Source organism: Panthera onca, chromosome A3, assembly GCF_046562875.1.
Source record: "Panthera onca isolate mPanOnc1 chromosome A3, mPanOnc1 haplotype 2, whole genome shotgun sequence".
In the NCBI taxonomy this organism is placed as follows: domain Eukaryota; kingdom Metazoa; phylum Chordata; class Mammalia; order Carnivora; family Felidae; genus Panthera; species Panthera onca.
Window position 1 is genome coordinate 20,789,902 of NC_138341.1, and position 24,136 is coordinate 20,814,037.

General features: G+C 37.7%; 1 protein-coding gene across 1 annotated transcript in view; it reads left to right on the plus strand.

Moving 5' to 3' along the window:
- Positions 1-23,636, plus strand: part of RAB10 (RAB10, member RAS oncogene family) — a 79,457-nt gene extending 55,821 nt beyond the window's left edge. Inside the window, exons 3-6 of the mRNA XM_060645035.3 lie at positions 9,897-10,035; positions 14,994-15,083; positions 15,589-15,690; positions 21,025-23,636. Coding sequence (XP_060501018.1) covers positions 9,897-10,035; positions 14,994-15,083; positions 15,589-15,690; positions 21,025-21,108 — 415 coding nt within the window. The 3' untranslated portion in view covers positions 21,109-23,636. The remainder of the gene's footprint in view (positions 1-9,896; positions 10,036-14,993; positions 15,084-15,588; positions 15,691-21,024) is intronic.
- The last annotated feature ends 500 nt before the right edge of the window (positions 23,637-24,136 follow it).

A 24,136-nucleotide genomic window follows, 5' to 3' on the forward strand; every position in this document is an offset into this window, starting at 1 on the left:
GTTTGTGTTCTCTTGTGTAAATATAGTCTCTACCCCCAGCTGATCTCCTTTCAATTGCATGGACATGGCAAGTTCTTTTTCAATTTGGGACCTTGGTACATGCCTTGTAGATCTCCCTTAAACAGCCCCACCTCCACACCCCCACCTGTGGCTAGACTGAACATTCTGAAGTACCACGTTATTCCAGAAGCTTCCCATGTCATCAGAAATAAAAACTGAAAATGTCAGATTGTTAGTACTGGTTCTGACCTCATCTCTCACCAGCTTTGCTCCAACAGTGTGGCCATTTTCTCTCCCTTGAGCATGCCAAGCGTGTTCCTGTCTTAGGGCCTTTGTACTGCTTTAACTGTTCTTCAGCTTGGAATGCTTTTTATCAGATCTTTGTCCTGCTGCCTTCTCTTATTCAGATCTCACAGCTCCACGTTCTCTGAGGTAGGCCTTGCATGATGCCGAGCTAAAGTAGCCCAGTCCTTCAGGCAATGTCACATGTATCTTAATTTATTTTTATCATAGTATGTTTTTAGTATCTAAAGTTACCATATTTTTAAAAAGTGCCCATTATTTCCCCCCTTTTGAGGGTGGGGATTCTTTCTGTCTGATTGGTGGTTATTGTGATGACCATCTAGAACAGAGCCTGGCAAATACTGATGCTCAGTAAATATTTGGTGACTAAATGACTTTGTTTGGTTGACCTCTGTTCATACTTCCCACTCCCCTTAAGCATCAGGGACCTCCCTGATCATTTTATCTAGGTTACTTCTTCCTTCCCCCATACTTCATTCTTTATCTCTCTGCCCTATTTACCTTGTTAGCATCTGTCATAATATGGGAGTATATATTTATTTGTTTCTTTCCCCATTGGAATGTAAGCTCTGCAAGGCCAGGTTTCAGACTTTTTTCTTAAATGAAGATAAACATAATTAAAACTCATATTTTTGAGTAGAGAAATTGCATGTCTATGAGGAAATCCAGGTCTTGCTAAAGTAAAACTTAGTGTGAGATGCTTGGCTGGCTCCGTTGGTGGAGACTCTTGATCTTGGGGCTGTAAGTTTAAGCCCTGTGTTGGGTGTAGAGATTACTTAAAAATAAAATCTTTAAAAAAAATAAAAAATGAAATAAATAAAATCTTTAAAAACAAAAAACACTTCAGTGAGAAATTTGACATCTAATTTACAGAGCAAGAAATAACCTCATTATGTTACCAAAAACACAAAGTTATGAAATTTGGGGTCTCTTCTTTGCAGAGCAGATTGATGTTGTCTCTGGCCTGTTCCAGTGCTGTCAGTGTCCAAACTAAAAATAACTGTCAGAATAGCAGCCAGGGTACACAGCTTCCTTGACCCTGCATGTGGGACTAACAAGGAAATAAGCTATTTTAGTTCCTAGGAACATATATCACTCCTTTTATAATATGTCAGTGGGGGGGAAATAGGATTGTCTTAGCTGTGTGTCTATTATTTTCTGTAAGGGAAGTTCTGTTGCCACTGGGTTGTAATTTTAGAAACCTTAAATGTAGGCTGAGAAGAAAAACAATTATTTTTTAATTTTTTTTAATTTTATTTTTTATTTTTTAAAATTCACATCCAAATTAGTTGGCATATAGTGCAACACTGATTTCAGGAGTAGATTCCTTAGTGCCCCTTACCCATTTAGCCCATCCCCCCTCCCACAACCCCTCCTGTAACCCTCAGTTTGTTGTCCATGTTTATGAGTCTCTTTTGTCCCCCTCCCTGTTTTTATATTATTTTTGTTTCCCTTCCCTTATGTTCATCTGTTTTGTCTCTTAAAGTCCTCATATGAGTGAAGTCCTATGGTTTTTGTCTTTCTCTGACTAATTTCACTTAGTGTAATACCCTCCAGTTCCATCCACATAGTTGCAAATGGCAAGATTTCATTCTTTTTGACTGCCGAGTAATACTCCATTGTATTACACCATACCACATCTTCTTTATCCATTCATCTGTCGATGGACATTTGGGCTCCTTCCATACTTTGGCTATTGTTGACAGTGCTGCCATAAACATGGGGGTGCATGTGTCCCTTCGAAACACCACACCTGTATCCCATGGATAAATGCCTAGTAGTGCAATTGCTGGGTCGTAGGGTAGTTCTATTGTTCGTTTTTTGAGGAACCTCCATCCTGTTTTCCAGAGTGGCTGCACCAGCTTGCATTCCCAAGAAGAAAAACAATTACAATAGGAGACGAAAACCAAGTTGAGTGTTTTTTTTTTTTTTTTAAGTGTTTTATTTATTTTTGAGAGAGAGAGAGAGACAGAGACAGAGAGGCAGAGTACAAGTGGGGGAGGGGCAGAGAGAGGAAGACACAGAATCCATGAAGCAGGCTCCAGGCTCTGACCTGTCAGCACAGAGCCTGACATAGGGCTCAAACACGTGAACCATGAGATCGTGACCTGAGCCGAAGTTGGATGCTTAACCGACTGAGCCACCCAGGCGACCCCAAGTTGAGTGTTTTGAAATAGGCTTAAAACCTGCATTATGGTACATAGAAATATATTGTGAGTATATACAATGTTTAATTGCTCTTCAGGTATTTAATACCTGGCTTTGCTTATTGGAGTCAACCTGCTGTCTTTAATCTTGGGTGTATGTATGTGTGCATGCAAGCCTAAAAATACTTTGGGCAATGAATAAGCAGCTGTGGCTTTTTTTAGCCCTGGCAGAGGCTCATCAGTTAGCTTAGGGGTAGTGAGCAAGGACTGTTTCTGGTTTGAAATAAATGATTGCTTGCCTTAACAATTGGTAGGGGCTGGTAAGAGTATCCAGGCACGGCTCAGAAAAAAGGTAATTGGAAATCAAGGAGCTGAGGAGCCAGATCATCATGTGGGGTGAATACAGTCATGTTGGGAAGTATAAATATATGGCATGTGTAAATGCAAATGAAAATGGGATATAGAAAGCCTTAAAAAAAAAAAAAAAAAGACTTTGCAGGGAAAGCATATAAAGAGGGAAGGAAGGTTCTTGGGTGTAAGAGATTTGGAAAGGTGGAGGAGACCAAAGAGCAGATGGGAGTAGAATGCCATGGATCAGAACAGAAACTTCGCTCTGAATCTAAATAGTGATTACTCTCTTTTCATAGGGGCCATTAATATTTCAGTATCTATTATATTGACATTTCATATCTAACCAGTATTATACCTCCTAAGTGCCGTTAATTTAGATTTAGCTAAGTAGTTTATTTTGCAGTGTATTCTCTCTTGGCAGAGAATGTAGTTATAGATTTGACACCGAAATGGGTGTATAATTTGCTAATTTTGTAACGTGAATGGTTTTCATTGTTGAAGAAGAACGATAGAGTTGGGGGTGGCTGTTCATAGTGAGGTGCTGTAGAAATCTCTTAAATTGTTATTATGACAAAAAATGAAGTAAAAGTTTTCCATGCCTCCTGCACCAAAGCTAGTAGGCACTACTGAGTGAGTACATTTCCATACTGGATTTTAGCTAGGAGACTTTAACTCCTCTTCCAGGGTATACAATTATTAGTTGATTTATACTTTTTAGCAGTTCAGAAAAGAGCTAAACTATTTCTAATGTGTTGAAACAAAATTTTTGTGGTTTTTTCCCCCATGAAATCATAAATTATGCCTGATTGCAGGTACCTTGTGACTAAATAGGATTAATAAAAGATAAAACAAGAATTTGGAATTGGGGAAAATGGAAGATATAAATACATGATCTCTAAAGGACAACCCTCTTGCTATGCTTAATTTGTAAAACTTAACCTAGAAACTTCTTAGGGGCCAAGGCAAAAAAAAAGGGCGGGGGGACTGGGAAGGGGGGCTTTCCACAATAGATTGCATTACTCTTTTCAGAAATAATATGAAGAATGGGGAAAAAATAGATCAGAACAAAAAAGAATACATTTTCATAAAGCTCCTTCCTGTGGTGATTTTTAATAAATTAACACATTAAGAGGTAGTGGTGATAAAAACTATGGTCTAAGAATGTGAATAAACATGTAAATACAAATACATATGTGTGCCTGTATGTGTGTGTAGTCTTTACCAGTCTAACCTGATGTAAGAATACAACCTGGAAGAACTGATAGTGTGTCTTAGATGTTTTTTCTTAAATGACAGTTCTGTTGACAGTTTTTTGGTGTTGCATTACCTCCTACCTCTGCTTCTGCATACACACCCCTTTTCAACACAGTAAATAAGAATGATTCTTTGTAAACCCTGGTTAAATTACTTCTTTTTGTAAAACCCTCCAGTAGACTTCCCATCTCAGAGGAAAAGCTGAAGTCCTGTTGACCTCTTTACTCTTCCCCAACCGTGTGTCAGGACTTTTGTACTTGTTCTTCCCGTCTTCTTGGAACACTGTGATGCCCTGATACTTCCTTTTTCCCTTCACCTTCTCACCGAAGCCTTCCCTCACCACCCTGTTTAAAATTTTACTTGATTGCACCATCTCCAGCATTAGCCCCTATTCTCTTTACTTTTTGTGTTCTTGGTACTTGAAGATACATATTCTAGGAATTACGATTTATTTGTTTGTTATCTGCCCCCAGGAGCATATAAACTTCATTGAAGCAGGAGTTTTTGTTCTGTTTACAGCTTTCTCTCCATTGCCTAGAAGCGTGTCTGGCATGTACTGTTTGTTCAGTAATACCTACAGAATGAATAAATGGGATTTTATATTATTTTAAAGGGCAGATCCATGTACTTTGAGATGAGATGGGCAAGTGACAGACCTGAAATTCTTTCTCTTCTGAAAATTGAAAAGTCCAGCCAGGTTGTCTTTAACTTGGCTAAATAAAAAATCATCTCATTTTATCTTTATACAGAAATAGGCTTCAGGGAAAGCCAGGGATTTCCTTGTGAAGCAGTTTTGAGTACAGCTTAAACACTGACACACTAACTTGAGAGAGCATCTGCAGAGATGGTGTTGACTTGGGACAATCACAAAATGACATTATTGCATCTTTGTATATTTTTATACTACGGATTGCTTTGAGGTTATCTATAACACATACACAAATAAATTATGGAATTTTACTTGAGTTGTTTCTTTTAGTTGTGAATGAAAAAACAAAGATCCAGAAGGGTTGCCGTACCTTCAAGTTCACCCACCTGGAAGGATTAGAACCTGAGGATAAACTTGGATCTGACTCCAAACCCATGTTCTCTGTTTGTTCTTGTATAATGCTTAGCACACAGTAGACAGTCAGTACATATTTGAATTGATGGATAGATGGATAGAGGGCAGATGTACGAACACTGTAATTGTACACCAGGATTGAGCGTAAGGAATATTGATGTGTTGGTAGTTGTGTTCTATTTCTGGCTACACATATTTTTAGGCATATAAGCATTATTTTTAAATATTAAAAAAAATTTTTTTTTAATATTTATTTCTTTTTGAGAGAGAGACAGAATGTGAGTAGATTAGGGGGCAGAGAGAGAGGGAGACACAGAAGCTGAAGCAGGCTCCAGGCTCTGACTGTCAGCACAGAGCCCGATGCGGGGCTCGAACTCATGAGCTGCGAGATCATGACCTGAGCTGAAGTCAGACACTGAACCGACTGAGCCACCCAGGCACCCCTAAAAATATTTTTAATGTTTATTTATTTTCGAGAGAGAGAGAGAGAGAAGGGGAGGGGCAGAGAGAGGACAGAGGTTCCAAAGCGGGCTCTGTGTTGACCGCAGAGAGCCTGATGCCCAGCTTGAACTCATGAACCACGAGATCGTGACCTGAGCTGAAGTCGGACACTTAACCGACTGAGCCACCCAGGTACTTCTGAGTATTATTTTAAAAATACGTTTTTTAAGGATTATATAACTGAATTAGAGTGGCTTGATTGTAAAATAATGAAGAATGCAAGATAGGATTCTGAAGAACTGACTCATTAACATTTGAATGCTTGTTCTCCCATGTAAAGACCATGGATTATGCGATGAACAAGACAAATCTGATGGAACTTAAATTTTAGAGGACATGGGAGACAGTAAAGAAATAAATCTGTAATAAGTTTTATACAGAGGAGTGAAGTAGGGAGTCGGAATGGAGAGAGACTGGGTGACTATTTAAATTGGGCGCCTGGAGAAAGCTTCATTGTTAAGGTGACGGTTCAGATGTGAACATGAGCCAGTGAGGCTGTGGGAACAGCCAGTAGTTTTCAAGTGAAAGCAAGCTTGTGAATTTGGTGACGTTAAAAAAAAAAAAACGTGAGACCAACGAGCTCAAATTATTAAATAAAACAAAAACAAACGCGGCTCTAGCTTTGAAGGAAAGGAATATATCAAAATATGGGGGGCTGGAGAAAAGAACAAGTCCTGTAGCCCTTTGAAAGCCTCGAGATAAGGTTTTGAAACTGGTTCTGGTTATAATGAATTGGAAATTTTGTTTTGTTTTTTAGCCTAGTAATCTTTTGTGTTTGTTTTGTGATAACTTTATTGAGATAAGACTTAATTCATGTACCATGTAACTCATCCATTTTAAAAGTGTACAGTTAGTTTTTTAGTGTATTTACAATGTATATATTCACCATCATCACAATTTTAGAACATGTGTATATTCCAAAAAAGAAACTGCCCATCCTGCCCAAACCATTCAGCCAGGGCAACCACTAAATGTCTGTGGATTTTCCTGTTGTGAACATTTCATATTAATGGAATCATACACTATCTGGTCTTTTGTTTCTGATTTCTTTCACTTAACATAATGGTATCAGTTATCAAGTTTCACCCATGTTGTAAGCAGATAATCAGTACTTTATTCTGTTTTGTGGCTGAATAATATTCCATTCTCTGACTAGATCACATTTTATTTATCCATCAATTATCGGACATTTAGATTGTTTCTACTTTTTGGCTATTAAGAATAATGTTGTTATGAACATCCGTGTATGAGTTTTTGTGTGGGCATATGTTTTCATTTCTCTTGGGTATGTACCAAGAAGTAGAATTGCAGAATCATATGGTAGCTGTATGTTTCACATTTTGAGGAACCGCCAGACTATTTTGCACAGTGGCAGCATTAGTTTAAAGAAGATCACTCTGGCTACTCTGTGGGGACTGTCAGCCTGTGTATCTCTGAATGTTAGAATGCTAGCCAGAGAAACTGAGAATGAGCAGCCAGTGCCATAGAGCTAAGAGCAGAAATAGGTGGTGTCAGAAGAGTCATGAGAATAAAATGTTTTAAAATGAGAAGGTGGTCAATTTTATGGCATCCTGATGAATGGTTAAAATATACAAAAAGGAACTAAATCCTGGATTTAGCTATCAGTGGTTTCTGGAGACCTTTTGAAGAAGAGCAGAACCTTGCTGGGGAGATATTTTTTTTTTTTTTTAGATCTAGACAAGCTGGTTTTAAACTTTTTAAGATTTTTTTTTTAACATTTATTTATTTTTGAGAGACAGGAACAGAGTATGAGCAAGGGAGGGGCAGAGAGAGAGGGAGACACAGAATCTGAAGCAGGCTCCAGGCTCTGAGCTGTCAGCCCAGAGCCTGACGTGGGGCTCAAACTCGCGAACTGTGAGATCATGACCTGAGCTGAAGTCGGACGTTCAACTGACTGAGCCACCCAGGCACCCCAGGTTTCAAAATTTGAAACTTTTGCTCTACAAAAGACCCTGTCAAGAGAATTAAAAAACTGGGTACAGAACCCTAAACATGCGACAGTTTAAAAAAATAAAATAAGCAATCTAATTAGAAAATGGGCAGAAAACAAGAACAGCATTTCACCAGAGGGGATACATGGATGGCAAATAATTACATGAAAAAATGTTCACCATCATTAGCCATAGAGAAATGCCAATTAAAACGATGAGGTATCACTCGCAACCTATTTATTAGATTAAAAAATAGAGCGACAACACCAAATGCTGATGGATGCAGAGAAACCGGATGTGTTATGTTACATTGCTAGTCAAAATATAAAGTGGTGTAGCCACTCTAGAAAAGTTTGGCAGTTTCTTATAAAGTTAAACATATACTTATCATATGGCTCAGCAGTCACATTCCTGGATATTCATCCCACAGAAAAAGAAAACTTAATTTCCACACAAGAACTTATACGTAAGTATTCATAGCACCTTTATTTGTAATGGCCCAAAACTGGAAGCAACCCAAATGTCCTTCCATGGATGAGTGATTAGACATATTGTGATATGTCCATACCATGGAATACTATTCAGTAATAGCACAGAACAGATTATAATACAACAGATTGTATTATATGCAACAACGTGGGTGGATCTCAAAGAGATTTATGGTTAAAAAAAGTGAAAAACGACCATTTCAAAAGGTTGTATACAGCATGATTACATTTATATAACATTCTGGAAATGACAAAATTATAGATACGGAAAACATAATTGGCCAGGGTGTAGGACTATAGGAGATGGAAAGGTGATGCAACAATTTTCTATCTTGTTTCTGGTGGTGATTACACATATCTATACATGTGATACAATTGCAGAGAACTAATACATGCATGTGCACATGCATGTTAAAAAAAAACTCTAAATAAGGTCATTTGATTGTACCAATGTAACTTTCTTGGTTTTGCTTTTGTGAGATGGTGTATGATGTTACCATTGGGGAGAGCTGGGTGAAGGATACACAAGAATACGTTTTTGTAACTTCCAGTGAGCCTGTAATTATTTTAAAAAGAAAGTTCACTGGGGAGGGGAACAGAAATGTGATGTTAGTTGAAGAGATGTAGGGTTGAGAGTGGGTTTTTTTGTTTTAATTTTACTTTTTTACGAAAGATAAGGGGCCCACCTGGTGGCTCAGTTAGTTGGTTGAGTGTCTGACTCTTGATTTCAGCTCAGGTCATGATCTCAACAGTTTGTGGGTTTGACCCTCGTGTCAGGCTCTGTGCTCATAGTGTGGAGCTTGCTTGGGATTCCCTCTCTCTCTCTGCCTTCTCCTGCCCGTGCTTTCTCTCAAAATAAATAAAGTTTAAATAAAACTGTAAACAAAAAAAGAGGGGGCACCTGGGTAGCTCAGTTGGTTGTGTCTGAAACTTGATTTTGGCTCAGGTCATCTCACAGTTCGTGAGTTCAAGCTCCACATCGGGGAGCTGTGCTGACAGCACGGAGCCTGCTTGGGATATTCGTATTCATTCTCTCTCTCTCTCTGTCTCTCTCTCTCTCTCTCTCTGCCCCTCCCCTGCTCAGCCTCTGCCCCTCCCTCCCTCTCCCTCTCCCTCTCCCTCCCCCTCCCTCCCTCCCTCCCTCTCTCTCTCTCTCTCTCTCTCTCTCTCTCTTAAATAAAATTAACTTTAAAAGAAAGATAGGGGATACTAAAGCAAGTATGTATCCTGATGAGAATGATCTATAAAAGGAAGAAATAGGTGATGCAAATAAGGGGGAAATTACAGGAGCAAAATACAGATCTTAGATCTCTGACATGAAAGAACTGAAAAATACTATTTACGTATTTCCATCTTGTTAACTTAAAAATGAAGTTATCTTTATAACATTTTGTAAATGATTCTAAATGGGTAAATGTGGCTGTACTACGGTGTAGTCCTTTAATGTTCTAAACATTCCACATGCTTTTGTATTACATTATGGAACTAGATCACTGAATAAAACAGAATTTTAAGAGTTTTTATTACACTTGCTGGTGTTCATATTACAGTAATTTCCCAAGAGTTTTACATGTCATTCTTCTACTGTTTTCCCTTCCAGATTTTCATCCAGTATAGGTAGGTCATTAAATTCTTTAACTAAAAAAAAGTTATATATATTTATTCTTAAGAATAAACCAGAATTATTAACATCTAAGAATTAAATGAGTGGTTCAGTTTTGCTTTGTGGCATATAATGGATTTTTGTGTTTTTCTTACCAAACCATTCTGTTTTGCCCTTTATCTAGAATGTAGTAATATCAAAATGCTCAATACAAATTATTGCTGTTTATTTCAGGGATACGGCAGGCCAGGAACGATTTCACACCATCACAACCTCCTACTACAGAGGAGCAATGGGTATCATGCTAGTATATGACATCACCAATGGTAAAAGTTTTGAAAACATCAGCAAATGGCTTAGAAACATAGATGAGGTAAGACCTAGAAATTGTATAAACCCCTTATAAAGACACATTTTTGTGTTAAGAATAAATATTCTAATTGATGTTTAGTATATAATGTACTGTCTTTATTAGTTATTTCTCCTTTTTAAAGGTTAATGTTATATTTTGCCTACCTTTGTCTTAAAGTTTTGGGTCTGTCTAGAACCCTGTCCAAGGCAGTTACTAACTTACCCAAAACCTTTATGCAGCCATCTTCTAAGATGGCCCCACATAGAAGCTACCAGTGGTTTTACACAGCTCTCTCTAAATGAATTATTTCTCAGTGAATTTTTATTGAATGAATGAATGAATTACTACCTTTTTCAGTAGTAATTTAAAAACAACAGAAAGGTCATATCACTTCTAGACATTTTGAAAGATACAGAGTAGTAATGTGTTAAAAACCTAACCAAGAAAATAGAACCATACCATTGCATGTGAAGATGTCAGTTTTTATAAGGTAAAATATGTGTCAAAGCATGTCTGCTTCTGTGCTGCAGCATAGGTAGCTTCTTGTTGAAATTATTTTTCATGTCTTACTGCTGCCTTCTAGACTTTTAATTTCATTAAGACTAATAACTCTTTAAAGCATTTTTGGCTAGGTACATGAAGATCAAGGCTTAAGCCAGTATTAGACACAAGATCATGGTATCTTCAATGGTACCAGTCCTAACAGCTCATTACTACCTTTTCCATCGCTACAATAAATCTTCAAGAAGCCTATTAGTATTTAATAATCAGTTAACAGTTCACAGATTTTTGACACAAAAGGCTCCATTTTCGATTTCTTTTAGCCTTTATTTTATGATTCAGCCAAGTAGCATGTGTAGTAGGAGCAGTTTATAAAGAGACTGTGCAGTGTTGTTCTAACAGCAACCAGTTTTCTGAATTCTGTGACATGAACTGGATGTCCTACAGTTCAATGCCATTCTGGCTCCACAAGTTTAAGGACTCAGTCACACAAGACTGCCCTTCCTTCAAATGTTAAATCCTGGTTCCCCAGGCTACCCTCACTTCTCTCTGACTTGGCTACAAATTTGGGAGTTCCTAGGACCCGCTTTTGGCTCAGTAGTTGGCTAGAATGTCTCACAGAACTCAAGAAAGTGCTGTATTTACATTTAATACTTTATTATAAAGGATACAGTACAGGAACAGCTAATGGAAGTGATGCATAGGCATATAGGTATTGGGGTTGGGGAACACTGCTTCCAAGCCGTCTCTGGACATGGCACCCTCTGGGCATTTTGATTTGTTCAACCTGAAGGTGCCGTAACTTCATTGTTTCAGAGTTTAATCTAGGTTTTACTGTATAGGCATGGTTACTTAAATCATTGACCTCTGGCGATTGAACTTAATCTCTAGTCCCTTCTCCTCATGGGAGGTAGGGGAGTGGCTGAAGTTCCAATTCCTTAATTACATGTTTGGTTCCTCTGGTGACCATCTTCCATTGTGAAGCTCTGTGGGTACCCTCTGCCCTAGTCTTCATTAGCATAAACTTAGATAAGCTGAAAGGGCATTGTTATGAATAACAAAAGACAATCTGTCACTCTGGAAATTAGGAGTACTGTGCCAGGGGAGAGGGACCAAATATGTTTTTTATTATATTACAGCCTTACATACTTAAGGCTGGATGGCTTAAGTTTCCCAACATGAGAGTTAAGATACATAACTGACATATATAAGCCATCTAAGATATTGGTGGGAGCACCTCGATGGCTCAGTCTGTTAAGCATCTGACTCTTGAGACTTGATTTCCGCTCAGGTCATGATCTCTCAGTTCTTGAGATTGAGCCCTGTGTTGGGCTCTGCACTGACAGCACAGAGCCTGCTTGGGATTCTCTGTCTCCTTCTTTCTCTGCGCCTCCACTGCTCATTCTCTCTCTCAAAATAAATATACTTTTTTTTTTTTAAAGGAGTTCTTATCTCAAAGAAGAATGGTGCTGCCTAATTTTCACTTTTTTGTAGAAATTAAAGCTTTAACTAAATGAAAAGAAGCTGAACTGATCCAACAGCATTTTTATTTTTTTAAGGAAACTTAAAAAAAATTTTTTTTTAATGTTTATTTTTGTGTGAGAGAGAAAGAGATACATAGCATGAGCAGGGGAGGGGCAGAGAGAGAGAGGTAAACACAGAATCTGAAGTAGGTTCCAAGCTCTGAGCTGTCAGCCTGGAGCCGGATGCGGGGCTCGAACTCATGAACGGTGAGATCATGACCTGCGCCCAAGTCAGACGCTCAATCAACTGAGCCACGCAGGCATCCCGATCCAACAACATTTTCTAAAGGATTATATATCATGATCAAGAGGAATTTACTTAGGAATGCAAAGGTGGTTTAATATAAGAAATCAATCAGTATAGGGGCACCTGGGTGGCTCAGTTGGTTTAAGCATCTGATTTTGTTGTCTCAGGTCATGATCTCACGGTTTGGTTTCTGAGTTCAAGCCTCTTGTTGATCTCTGCACTTACAGTGCGGAATCTGCTTGAGATTTTCTCTCTTTCTCCCCCCTCCCCCCACTCTCTCTCTCTCTCAAAATAAAATAAAAAAGAAATCAATCAGTGTAATATACCATATTGATAGGAGGCAAAGAACCAACACCCTTTCATGATAAAAGCACTCCACAAACTAGAAATAGGAGAGAACCTCCTTAGCTTAATAAAAGATGTCTGTGGGGTGCCTGGGTGGCTCAGTTGGTTAGGCGACCGACTTTGGCTCAGGTCATGATCTCACAGTTTGTGGGTTTGAGCCCTGCGTGGGGCTCTGTGCTGACAGCTGAGACCTTGGAGCCTGCTTCGGATTCTGTGTCTCCCCCTCTCTCTGCCCCTCCCCAGTTCACACTGTGTGTCTCTCTGTCTCTCAATAATAAATAAATTAACAAAAATGATTAATAAAAAAAAGATGTTTGTGAAAATCCCACAGCCAACATCATACCTGCCCCCTGCAACTAAGAAAATGAGAAGTATGCCACCTGTAATTCTTAATTGTAGTGGAGGTTCTAGCCAGGGCAATTAGAGGAAAAAAATGGGGCTCCCAGATTGGGAAGTAAAACTATATTTGTAAATAATGAGATTTTGTATATAGAAAATCCTAAGGAGTCCATACACATACACCAAAAAATAAAACTGTTAGAACCAATAAACACGCTCAGTAAGCTTGGAGGAAATAAGATCAGTATACAAAAGTCAGTTGTATTTCTATACACGAGCAGTGAAAAATCCAGAAGTGAAATTAAGGATATAATTGCATTTACAGTAGCATCAAAAAGAAGAAAAACAATAAATTAAAAAAACAAAGAGGAAAACTAGTTATGAAAAATGTAACCAGACAGGTACAAGACTTAAATACTGAAAAAATGTTATAAGAAATTAAAGAAGATCTGAGTAATTGGAAACATACTTCGTGTTTATGAATTGGAAGATAAAATTCATATGGAAATGGAAGGGACCCTGAATAGCCAAACCCTCTTGATATAAGGAATGACATTTATGCTGAGACCTGAAGAAATGAGTACAAGTGACCCAGAAAAGAATGGGGCTAGTCAAAAAGAATGTGATGGGTTCGAATTTAAGACCAATCAAATCTCAAATTACTTCGTTATCTAGAAAACCTGTACCTTGGCTGCAGAGACATTCAGGGAAAGAAAGGTGTGTTGGGCCAAAGATAGATGATTTGCAAATACTTTTGGTATTCCGGGGGTTGGTTGCCTTTTCACTCTGGTAGTGACCTTTGACACACACAAGTTTTTAATTTTGATGAAATGTTAATTTGCCTTTTTTTTCTTTTGTTGTCTATACTTTTGGTGTCGTATCCAAGAAACCATTAACAAATCCAGTGTCATAAAACTTGTTCCCCTGTATTTTCTTTTATGGGTTTTACAGTTTTAGGTCTTATATTTAGGCCTTTGATCCACTTTGAATTTAGTTTTGTATATGGTGTAAGTTGGGGGTCCCAACTTCATTCTTTTGCTTATTGATATTTGGTATGCCCAACACTATTTGTTGAAAAGACTTCTTTCTCCCATTGAATGGGCTTGGTACTCTTGTCAGAGCACTTGTCAGATGCATGCAAGGGGTTATTTCTTGGCTCTGGATTCTGTTTTATTTGCATATGGTTTTTTATGCCAGTGGCACACACTGTTTTGATTATTGTAGCTTTGTAATAAGTTTTGAAGTCAGGAAGTAAGTATGAATCTTCCAACTTTGTACTTTTTCAAGATCATTTTTGGCTGTTTGGGGTCCCTTGAGATTACATATGAATTTTAGGGATGGGTTTTTCTATTTGTGCAAAAGATGTTATTAGGATTTCAGTGCTCTAGCAGTATAGCTTTTTTTTTTTTTTTTTTTTTTTTTTTTTAATGTTTATTTTGAGAGAGAGAGCATGCGCAAGTAGGGGAGGGGCAAAGAGGGAGAGAGAGAATATCCCAAGCAGGCACTGTGCTGTCAGCACAGAGCCTAGAGCAGGGCTCAATCTCTCAGACCGTGGTGAGATCATAACTTGAGCTGAAGTCAAGAGTGACTGAGCCTCCCAGGCACCCTAGCAGTATAGCTTTTTGAGATTTTAAGGGCTTTATAGAATTTATAATTAAGGCTTCTACAGGGTAATACATATTCTCCAAAATCATCATCCTTCTTGGATTTAGATTATGCATAAGAGATTCCAGTTTCAGATCTTTTGCCTAAATCTTCTCTTTTGGTGAGAATATATTAGAAACTATACAGCCTCTTATTGGGGGAAAATAATATTTGACAGCAATATTAGGGATTGTGTTTCTTTTTCTAAGTAATTTATGAATTTGTGTAGGCCTTAGCATGGGGATGATTTCAGGATGATTGCTTTAAAACTTTCAGATTATAAAAATGACACTGAAAATTGAGAAAAATAAAGTCATTTTTAGAGAATATTAAGCTATAATTGGTGGTGGTGTGTAAATTTAAAATTTTTTCCATTGTAGCATGCCAATGAAGATGTGGAAAGAATGTTACTAGGAAACAAATGTGATATGGATGATAAAAGAGTTGTACCTAAAGGAAAAGGAGAACAGGTAAAAAGCTCTGAATGAAACTAATATGCTTTCTTTGTAAAGATGGTGTTGCTTTCGATTGGCTGCTACTGGTAATGGAGGATGCTGAGCTATTCACAATGTTTTATAAATGCTGTGGGAAACAATAGTTTATCCTTTGAGTGAATTTTTTCAGTGCATGTCCAACATGTATGGGAGAATCAAACCTGTGGTGGTAGTATTGTTAACCTTATTTAAATTACAAAGAGGTTCTCAATTTTTTAACTTCAGACTTTAAGTACCTCACTTAGGCTATCTGAAGTAGACTCCTGAAGTGAGAAGAGGATTCTTTTAGTATTTTTGTTTACTTATTTATTTTTGAAAGAACTTGACCATTTGAATCTTGACCCATTGAAATAACTTCGTTTTATATAACCTAGTAGAGACTGCTGCCTTTAGAATAATATTTTTTCCTCCAGGATACTAACGTCAGCAGTCAGCACCCTATGCTTGATAATTTTATGATGACATTTTGCTTCTGTTTTAGATTGCAAGGGAGCATGGTATTAGATTTTTTGAGACTAGTGCGAAAGCAAATATAAACATCGAAAAGGCTTTTCTCACATTAGCTGAAGATATCCTTCGAAAGGTAAGATCGTATTTTTACTTTTTAATTCTAAGGTGCCAGTGTCAAAATTGAGCATTTAGTCTTTGTTGAAGTACTAGATTAACATACAGAAATTAGATTTGGGTGGTATTGTTCGTAACTGTTTACCTATCACCAACATCTAGCCCTCCAAAGTGAAGTAGGACCTGGGGAGAACAGAGAGCCACTAGAAATCTGTGGCTTCTGGTCAGTGGTAACACTGTTCTGAACTCCCACACTGACTCTCAGGTCCCTAATTTCATGCTCCTTTTTTCAACTTTTTGTCCGGTCCATGGTGTTGTGGCTCTTTTGTTTACTTTTGGACTCATTTCTCTTATACATTCTTTGCATTTCCATAGGTAATTTCTTAAAATTTAAGCTAATGGTGATTTGTACAGAATCATTTTTTTTCTATATAGTCATTTCTCAGATGTGCCAGTAAAGGGCACAATCTGTTATATACTGAATAAATACAGTAAATCCATCTCTATATTTCTTTTAGCCAATCATTTCAATCTGTGATGTGTTAAAAATTGATAAAATGTAATCTCAGGGAATTAACTTTGCCTCAAGATTAGTTTCTGGGTTTAATTTGTGAAACTCACCACTACAAGTAACTTGTAGCAAAATTGGGAAATCTGATTTTCCTATTTTTCCTCAGATGGTTAGATACAATACACAGATTTGGTTATGAATCCTGAGTTCTCTATTCACTCTATAGTACATTTAAATGCACATAAAAACAGAACAAATCTGTTTTTACACAAATCCTATAGGAGAAGCAAGCATTGTATAGGAGAAAATTTAATTGCTCTGGTAACTTTTCTATTTTTATAATTGAAATATTTTTTTTTCAAAAAACCAATCCCGGAAATTATCATTTATGTATATATAATTTATGTGTGTGTATATATATACATATACATATACATATACATATACATATACATATACATATACATATACATATACGTATATGTATATGTATATATATATAAAACATAAGGTGTAATAGAAATGGTATCTCAAAAACAAATCTAGTGAAATTTCAGAGAAATCAAACAACTTACTTTTGTATATAGCAAAATGTAGTTGTCAACTATAATTGTGTGTTCAAACTGGAAAAAAGTCATCAGTTATTGCTATTCAGAGTGACTGTAAAACAAACTAACAAAAATGAAGTTAAGGATATAATTCCATTTACAGTAGCATCAAAAAGAAGAAAAACAAACAGTAAATTTAAAAAATAAGAAAAACCAGTTATGAAATTAAAATACTAGGTGGATAAGGAAAAATGTTTGTACTTTTTAATTTAAAGTTTATTTATTTTGAGAAGGACAAAGCACAAGCACTGAAGGGGCGGAGAGGGTGCGGGAGGGAGAATCCCAGGCAGGCTCCACAGTGTCAGCACAGAGACCAGTGCAGGGCTCAGACTCATAAACTGGGAGATCCTTATCTGAGCCGAAACCCAGAGTCAGACAGTTAACTAACCAATGGAACCACCCAGGCACCCCAAAATGTTTGCATTTTTACTTAAATGAAGGGAATAACAGGGATAGAAAAATATTTTTAAAAATTTTTTTAAATACTTATTTTTGAGAGAGCGCGCGCGCATGTGACCATATGTGAGCATGCGCGAGCAGAGGAGGGGCAGAGACAGAGGGAGACACAAAATCCAAAGCAGGCTCCAGGCTCTGAGCTGTCAGCACAGAGCCCAACGCAGAGCTCGAACTTGTGAACCGCGAGATCATGAAGATGGACTGAGCTGCCTAGGTGCCCCACAAAATACTTTTTAAGTTAGTGATAATATACTTTGTATTTCAGAGCTTTGTGGGTCACAGTGAAAAATTATTCCAGTACCCATAAGATTTACCATAACACTTGTTAATATTCTTTGTGTTCTCTTTCTGGATTTTTTAGTTTTCTCCATGGTTTCTGATTTCTTTCTGTCCGTACTGTAGCCCTCAACTTCTCACTAATGTTGTCATTTTTAAAAAATGCTTATATAATCATATAACCTGTTTTCCTATGAAATAGGTTTTCCTTGTTCTCATATTAAAGGCTCAAAAGTATGGATACACCAATAAAGATCTCAGTCTGGAGTCTTCCCCATGTAGGCAGGCCCAAATGTGAGGTTGCATTTTTTTTCTATGCACATACATAATGCTTTTCATTGTCGTCAGGTTATGAGTTAAAACATCAAACATGAACTTGTTTTACATTGGAATATGGGAAACAGGAGTGATGCTTGAGAGAGAGACAGAGAGAGCAAGCGGGGTAGGGGCAGAAAGAGAGAGAGAATCCCAAGCAGGCTCCGCACTGTCACCATGGAGCCTGATGTGGGGCTTGAACCCATGAATCACGAAATCATGACCTGAGCTGAAGTCGGACACTCAACTGGCTGAGCCACCCAGGTGCTCCAAGAAAAATTAACTTCAGAGTGAAAGCAATTTAAACCATTTTTTAACTTAATTATTAGCCTAGGTAATTCATTCTCATGGTTCAAACATTTAAAATAAAGAGAGTGAAAGTGCAGAGAAGTTTCCCACTGCATTCCCCCAACTCCTCATTTCTCTCCCACAGGTAACCAGTTTAACCTCTTAGTTATTAATATAGGTGTTAATATGAATATATTTTTATTCCCACTCTTTGGGTAAGGCAACGTGTACACTGTTTGACACTTTAAATGTATACATAAAGTCCACTTTTTAAATAATTGAATGCTACTCCCTTGAGTTGATTTGTCATAATTAAACAGGTTTTCTCAAGGACATTTGAGTGATTTTCAACCTTATGATCTCATAAATTGTATTGCAGTGAATAATCCTGTATTTAAATCATTTTGTAAGTACATGATTATGTGCAAATATATGAAGGACAGATACCTGGAAGTGGCCAAAGAGAAAATATATGTGTTTTTTAATAATTGTGATACATGGCACCACATGCTGTCCTGAGGGTTGTACCCATTAACACTCCTGCTAGCAGTGTATGGGGACGTCTGTTTACTCACACTCTGACCACATAGTGGGTTGTAAGACCTTCAGATCTTCCCCAACCTGACAGGTTTAAAAACAAGAAACAAAGGTGGATTTAATTTGCAGCTCTCTTATGAGTAAGGTGAGCATTTTTAAAGATCTGTTTAACAATCACTTTTGTATATCCTTTTCTGTAAACTTATTTTATTCTTTCCCTCACTTTTTAAATGTAGTTATTGGCCTTTCTCTTATTCTTGGCTGGGAACAGCTTGGAGTTGTACTTAATAAACTTGATTAATACTTTTGGCTCTAAAATGTTTTGCTCTGCATAGAATAATTCCCTTTTTTAGGGAGTCTCTTTCAAGGCTCTAAGTTAAATTGTGAAGGGATGGACTGTGAATGAAGTGCTAAGTGAATAGATATAGTGACCTCCCTGCTTACAAGCACCCATGTTTGTTTGTTTTTAAGCACCCATGTACTTTTAACTGACCCACACCTGGAAGTTACCAGAGAGAGTATTTCCTGTGCAGTCATATTCTTCTGCTATGGGCGAGATGCTGACTGGCCTCTTTCTCTTCTGTTCATTTTTCTCAAGATCTGCAATAGGAATAAAGTTAGTTCAGGAAAACTCACAAAGGTTTTTTAAATGCAAAGCTTATAGCTGTAACGTACAATGAGAAGAATCCCATAAAGCAGTGAGAATAGGTAGGTGACCTCAAAGTGCAAGTTGAAATTTCACCTCAGTATTAGTTAAGCAGGTTTCTCTTGGGCTACGTGCCTTTAAAATATTTTGTTTCCCCCCCTGGGTTACCTTAACTTTATATTGTTTCTAGGAGAGAATATATTCCCAGTTACATCCTAGCTTTTAAATTTTTACTCATGATGAACTACTGTTAACACACAAAACAATCTGGATACATTTCCCAGACTGATACTGAGTAAAGGGAGTCATGCATAAAAGAATACATAAAACATGGTTCCGTGTATATGAAGGTCAAGAACAGAAAAAAACCTAATCTCCGGTGACAGAAATGAGAGTACTGGTTACCTTTAGTAGGGTAGTACTGGCTAGAAAGGGATATAAGGGAGCCTTCTGGGAGTATTACATTCTAGATTTTGATCTGATAGTTTCATATTATATACTAAGCACAGTTAAGATTTGGTGGCTCAGTCGGTTAAGCATCTGACTTCGACTAGGTAATGATTTTGTGGTTCGTGAGTTCGAGCCCTGTGTCAGGCTCTGTGCTGACAGCTCAGAGCCTGGAGCCTGCTTCAGATTCTGTGTCTCTCTTTCTCTCTGCCCCTCCCCTGCTCGTGTTCTGTCTCTATCAAAAGTAAACATTAAAAAAACAAAAAAGGGGCGCCTGGGTGGCGCAGTCGGTTGAGCGTCCGACTTCAGCCAGGTCACGATCTCACGGTCCGTGAGTTTGAGCCCCGCGTCGGGCTCTGGGCTGATGGCTCAGAGCCTGGAGCCTGTTTCCGATTCTGTGTCTCCCTCTTTCTCTGTCCCTCCCCCGTTCATGCTCTGTCTCTCTCTGTCCCAAAAATAAATAAAAAAAAAAATTTAAAAAAAAAAACAAAAAAAACAAAAAAAAAAAACAAAAAAAATTGTATACTTTACTAAATACAAGCTGTTGCTAAAAAATGTTCCTTTCATACATACAGTGTAGGCTGTCCATTGAGAAGATGATATTCTTATGATTTTAAAAGTACTATTTAGGATATTGGGGAAATCTAGGAGTATTCATAGAAGAAAATAAAATCACTCAACCCCACTACCTAAGGGTTACTGCTGTTGACATTTGATGTCTCTCCTTTTGACTTTTTTCTGTGTCCATCTTTAATATGAATTCTACAACTTTGTGTTCTGCCCCACCCATTTCCTTCCACTTAATGTTAGCATATCATTGTTGAGACTGCCTTTTTAAAGGTATGGTAAGGTATCACAAGCTTCAGTCTCAAAAGTCAAGTTAACTAGACAGAAAAGGGCTGGTTCACTTCTCTGAGGTTAGACTCGACCCAACATTGGTTTTATACATTTGCCTGATAATGCTTTTTAAGCCCTAAACACTCAGGGGTCAGGGCTAAGAAAAACCTCTGTGCAGACAGCAGAAGGGATATTGGAAGCTTTATTAAAAGGATGCCAGGAGGCCTCTAGACATTCACAGCTTGGAGTGAGCAGGCAAAATGTAGATCAGAAACAAAGCTGCCAAATCTTTACTTTTTGCGTGGGAGAGAACACCTATCTTATGTGACCGTAATTACGTTTTGTTACATTTATGAGAATATTTGTGTTGAATCTTGATTTTTTCATAGCAGTGTTTATTCATGGGTTACTTTCCTTGTGTGTGTGTTCCAGACCCCTGTAAAAGAGCCCAACAGTGAGAATGTAGATATCAGCAGTGGAGGAGGCGTGACAGGCTGGAAGAGCAAATGTTGCTGAACATCCTCCTGTTCCGTCAGTTGCCATCCACCACCCTGTTGGCTCCTCTTGCTGCAAAATAAACCACTCTGTCCATTTTTAACTCGAAACAGATACTTTTGTTCCTCATCTTAATTATCCAGTCCACCTATTTTATTTGTTCTTTCATCTGTGACTGCTTGCTGACTTTATAATTTTCTTCCAAAAAAAAAAATGTATAGAAAAATCATGTCTGTGACTTCATTTTTAAATGTACTTGCTCAGCTCACCACTGCATTTCAGTTGTATTATAGTCCAGTTCTTCTTATCAACATTAAAACCTATAGCAATCATTTCAACTCTATTCTGCAAATTGTATAAGAATAAAAGTTAGAATTAACAATTTTATTTTGTACAACAGTGGAATTTTCTGTCATGGATAATGTGCTTGAGTCCCTATAATCTATAGACATGTGATAGCAAAAGAAACAAAAGCCAGGAAAACACTCATTTTCGCCTTGAATATGTAAATGGGATTGATTTTGTCCTGTGCCTTATGTGGAAAGGAACCGCTTTGGTTTTTTTGTTTTGTTTTGTTTTGTTTTGTTTTGTGTTTTGTTTTGTTTTGTTTTGTTTTGTTTTGGTGGAAGCATGTGCAGGAGACATACATATCATCCAAACATAAACCATTCAGATGTTTGTGGTTTGCTTGGCTATAATTTTCAAAGTAGTTAACTGAGGACAAAGGGTAATGCAGAAATGATAGCTTTGGTTTGCTGAGTCTTAATTTCAAGTGGCCTTGATACTTCAAACTGTTCCTGCCACCAGTTCTTCTGTCTGGCCACTTTCTCCTCGCTGTCTTCCTGCATGCTGCTTTATTTGCTCCCCCGCCCCCCACCACCACCCGATGGTATGAGTTATTTCAAAATGAAAGGGGCAAACTAGTAGGTTTTTCAAGTTTAACATAAAGTACTGATTTAACTTGCTAAGTAAACTGAAAGAGAAATTCTAACTGCCTACTACTATCTAATGTCTTTCCCTCATTTTCTCTTTCCCCTAAAACTTCTGCCCCAGGTTCCTTCATCAGCTCTTTTACTTCATGCTCCTCTTCCCTCTCTGTTCCCTTTCTATCCATTGAGTTTATGAAATGGAAGAGTTAATTGCATGCACTAGTGTTTGGAGGGTGTTGTGGTTTGTCTTTCTAATTAGGTGTATAGCCTATTCACTTTCCTAGAATAAATCTCTTAACCTAAATTTGAAGAGTCTCCATTTTGGCAACTCCTCTAGCAGTTTGGTAGCCCAGTAAAAGTTATGTTTTTTGTTTTGTTTTTTTTGTTTGTTTGTTTGTTTGGTTTTCTTTTTTTTTAAGGTGGGAAGGAGGAGTGAAATTTATTAACATGTTTGCCAAATATACTGAGATTTGGCCTTTGAAGAACACTTTTTCAGTGTTAAGTTGTCTTTACCTTAAGATTAGAAGTACTTTAGAGTATTATTAATTTGAAGTCCTATCTTCACATCCCTTTGGAAAACTTGTATTACCATGGATTTGGGAAAAGGACAACAAAAGGCTTTTCATGTACAGATCAGATCTCCGGCTGTCTCTAACCCTGTCCTTTTTCACTTCGTTTTTCTAGTTTCGCTTCATTGCTTATCATCAGGATAGGGTAAGTTAAGTTTGCCACGCTGCTAGCATCCTAAGATGATACCTTTGTTGAAATAATTGTGAATAGCATGATTCATTTCTAGCAGAGGCTGAGTTTAGGACAGCAGCTTCCATTGAAAAGTCTTTCTGTGTCGTGGGTAGCATTTTAATGCCCTCTTGGCTCACATCACCAACATAGGGACATATCTGCTCTGAACATCCATGAATTTTTCAGATAGTGCCCTAAAAACAATTTTATATGCCTCACTGGTGGTTGTTCTTAGGTTTTTTCCTTCACTTGACTTTATCATTGTTTACTAGGAAAAGCAGCATTGCCAAATAGTCCCTAATTTTCCACTAAAAATAATAATGAAATGAGGTTAAGCTTCTCGAAAAGTTATAGGTTAAACCTACTGTCGTTAGATTAATTTTAATGTATGTGTTGCTTTCCTTTATCTGGAATGTGGCAATAGCTTTTTTATTTTTTAACCCTCTTTAATCCTTATTCAATTCAGTGACTTAAGGTTTGAGAGCTAAACACTGGGATTTTTGGGTAACAGACTGACAGTTTTGTTGTTTGCATAATTATAATCGGCATTGTACATAGAAAGGATATGGCTACCTTTTGTTAAATCTGCACTTTCTAAATATCAAAAAAAAAAAAAAGGGAAATGGAGTATAAATCAATTTTTGTATAACCTGTTTGAAACATGAGTTTTATTTGCTTAATATTAGGGCTTTGCCCCTTTTTCTGTAAGTCTCTTGGGATCCTGTGTAGAAGCTGTTCTCATTAAACACCAAACAGTTAAGTCCATTCTCTGGTACTAGCTACAAATTCGGTTTCATATTCTACTTAACAATTTAAATAAACTGAAATATTTCTAGATGGTCTACTTCTGTTCATATAAAAACAAAACTTGATTTCCAACTGTGTGGCTTGGTTTTCATTTATTCATGGAGTTGGAGGATTACTTCTGAAAACAATGCAAAATAGCAAATTGAGTATCAGAGGGGCAGAAAGTTCAAGAACTACCTTTGGTAAGAAACTGCTTAAAAAACGGAACTCTCTGGGGCACTAAAGCAGCATCGTCCTGGTGTCCAAAGAGACGCCACGGTCATAGGGTCATGGTCCCTCTGCGGCTGACAGCGCTGGACTCTGCCGAAGGCCAGCTGCCCCCGAACGCAGCAGACTCCCCGGGGGCACCGCGGTGGGCTCCTGCGCTGGAGGGCCGAGCACTTGCTGCGGCAGTGACCATCCTCTTGTCCGAAAAAAAGTATTTCCTTTTTTGTGAACCATCAGCAACAGCTTTGTTTTATAGAGAGAAAACTCTTGATCCCGTATTAGGGTGTTATTAGTAGAGATAAATGTTGACGAGATGATCTCTGCTGGCAGGGTAATGAGTAGTTTTCTCCTACTGCGATGTTGAT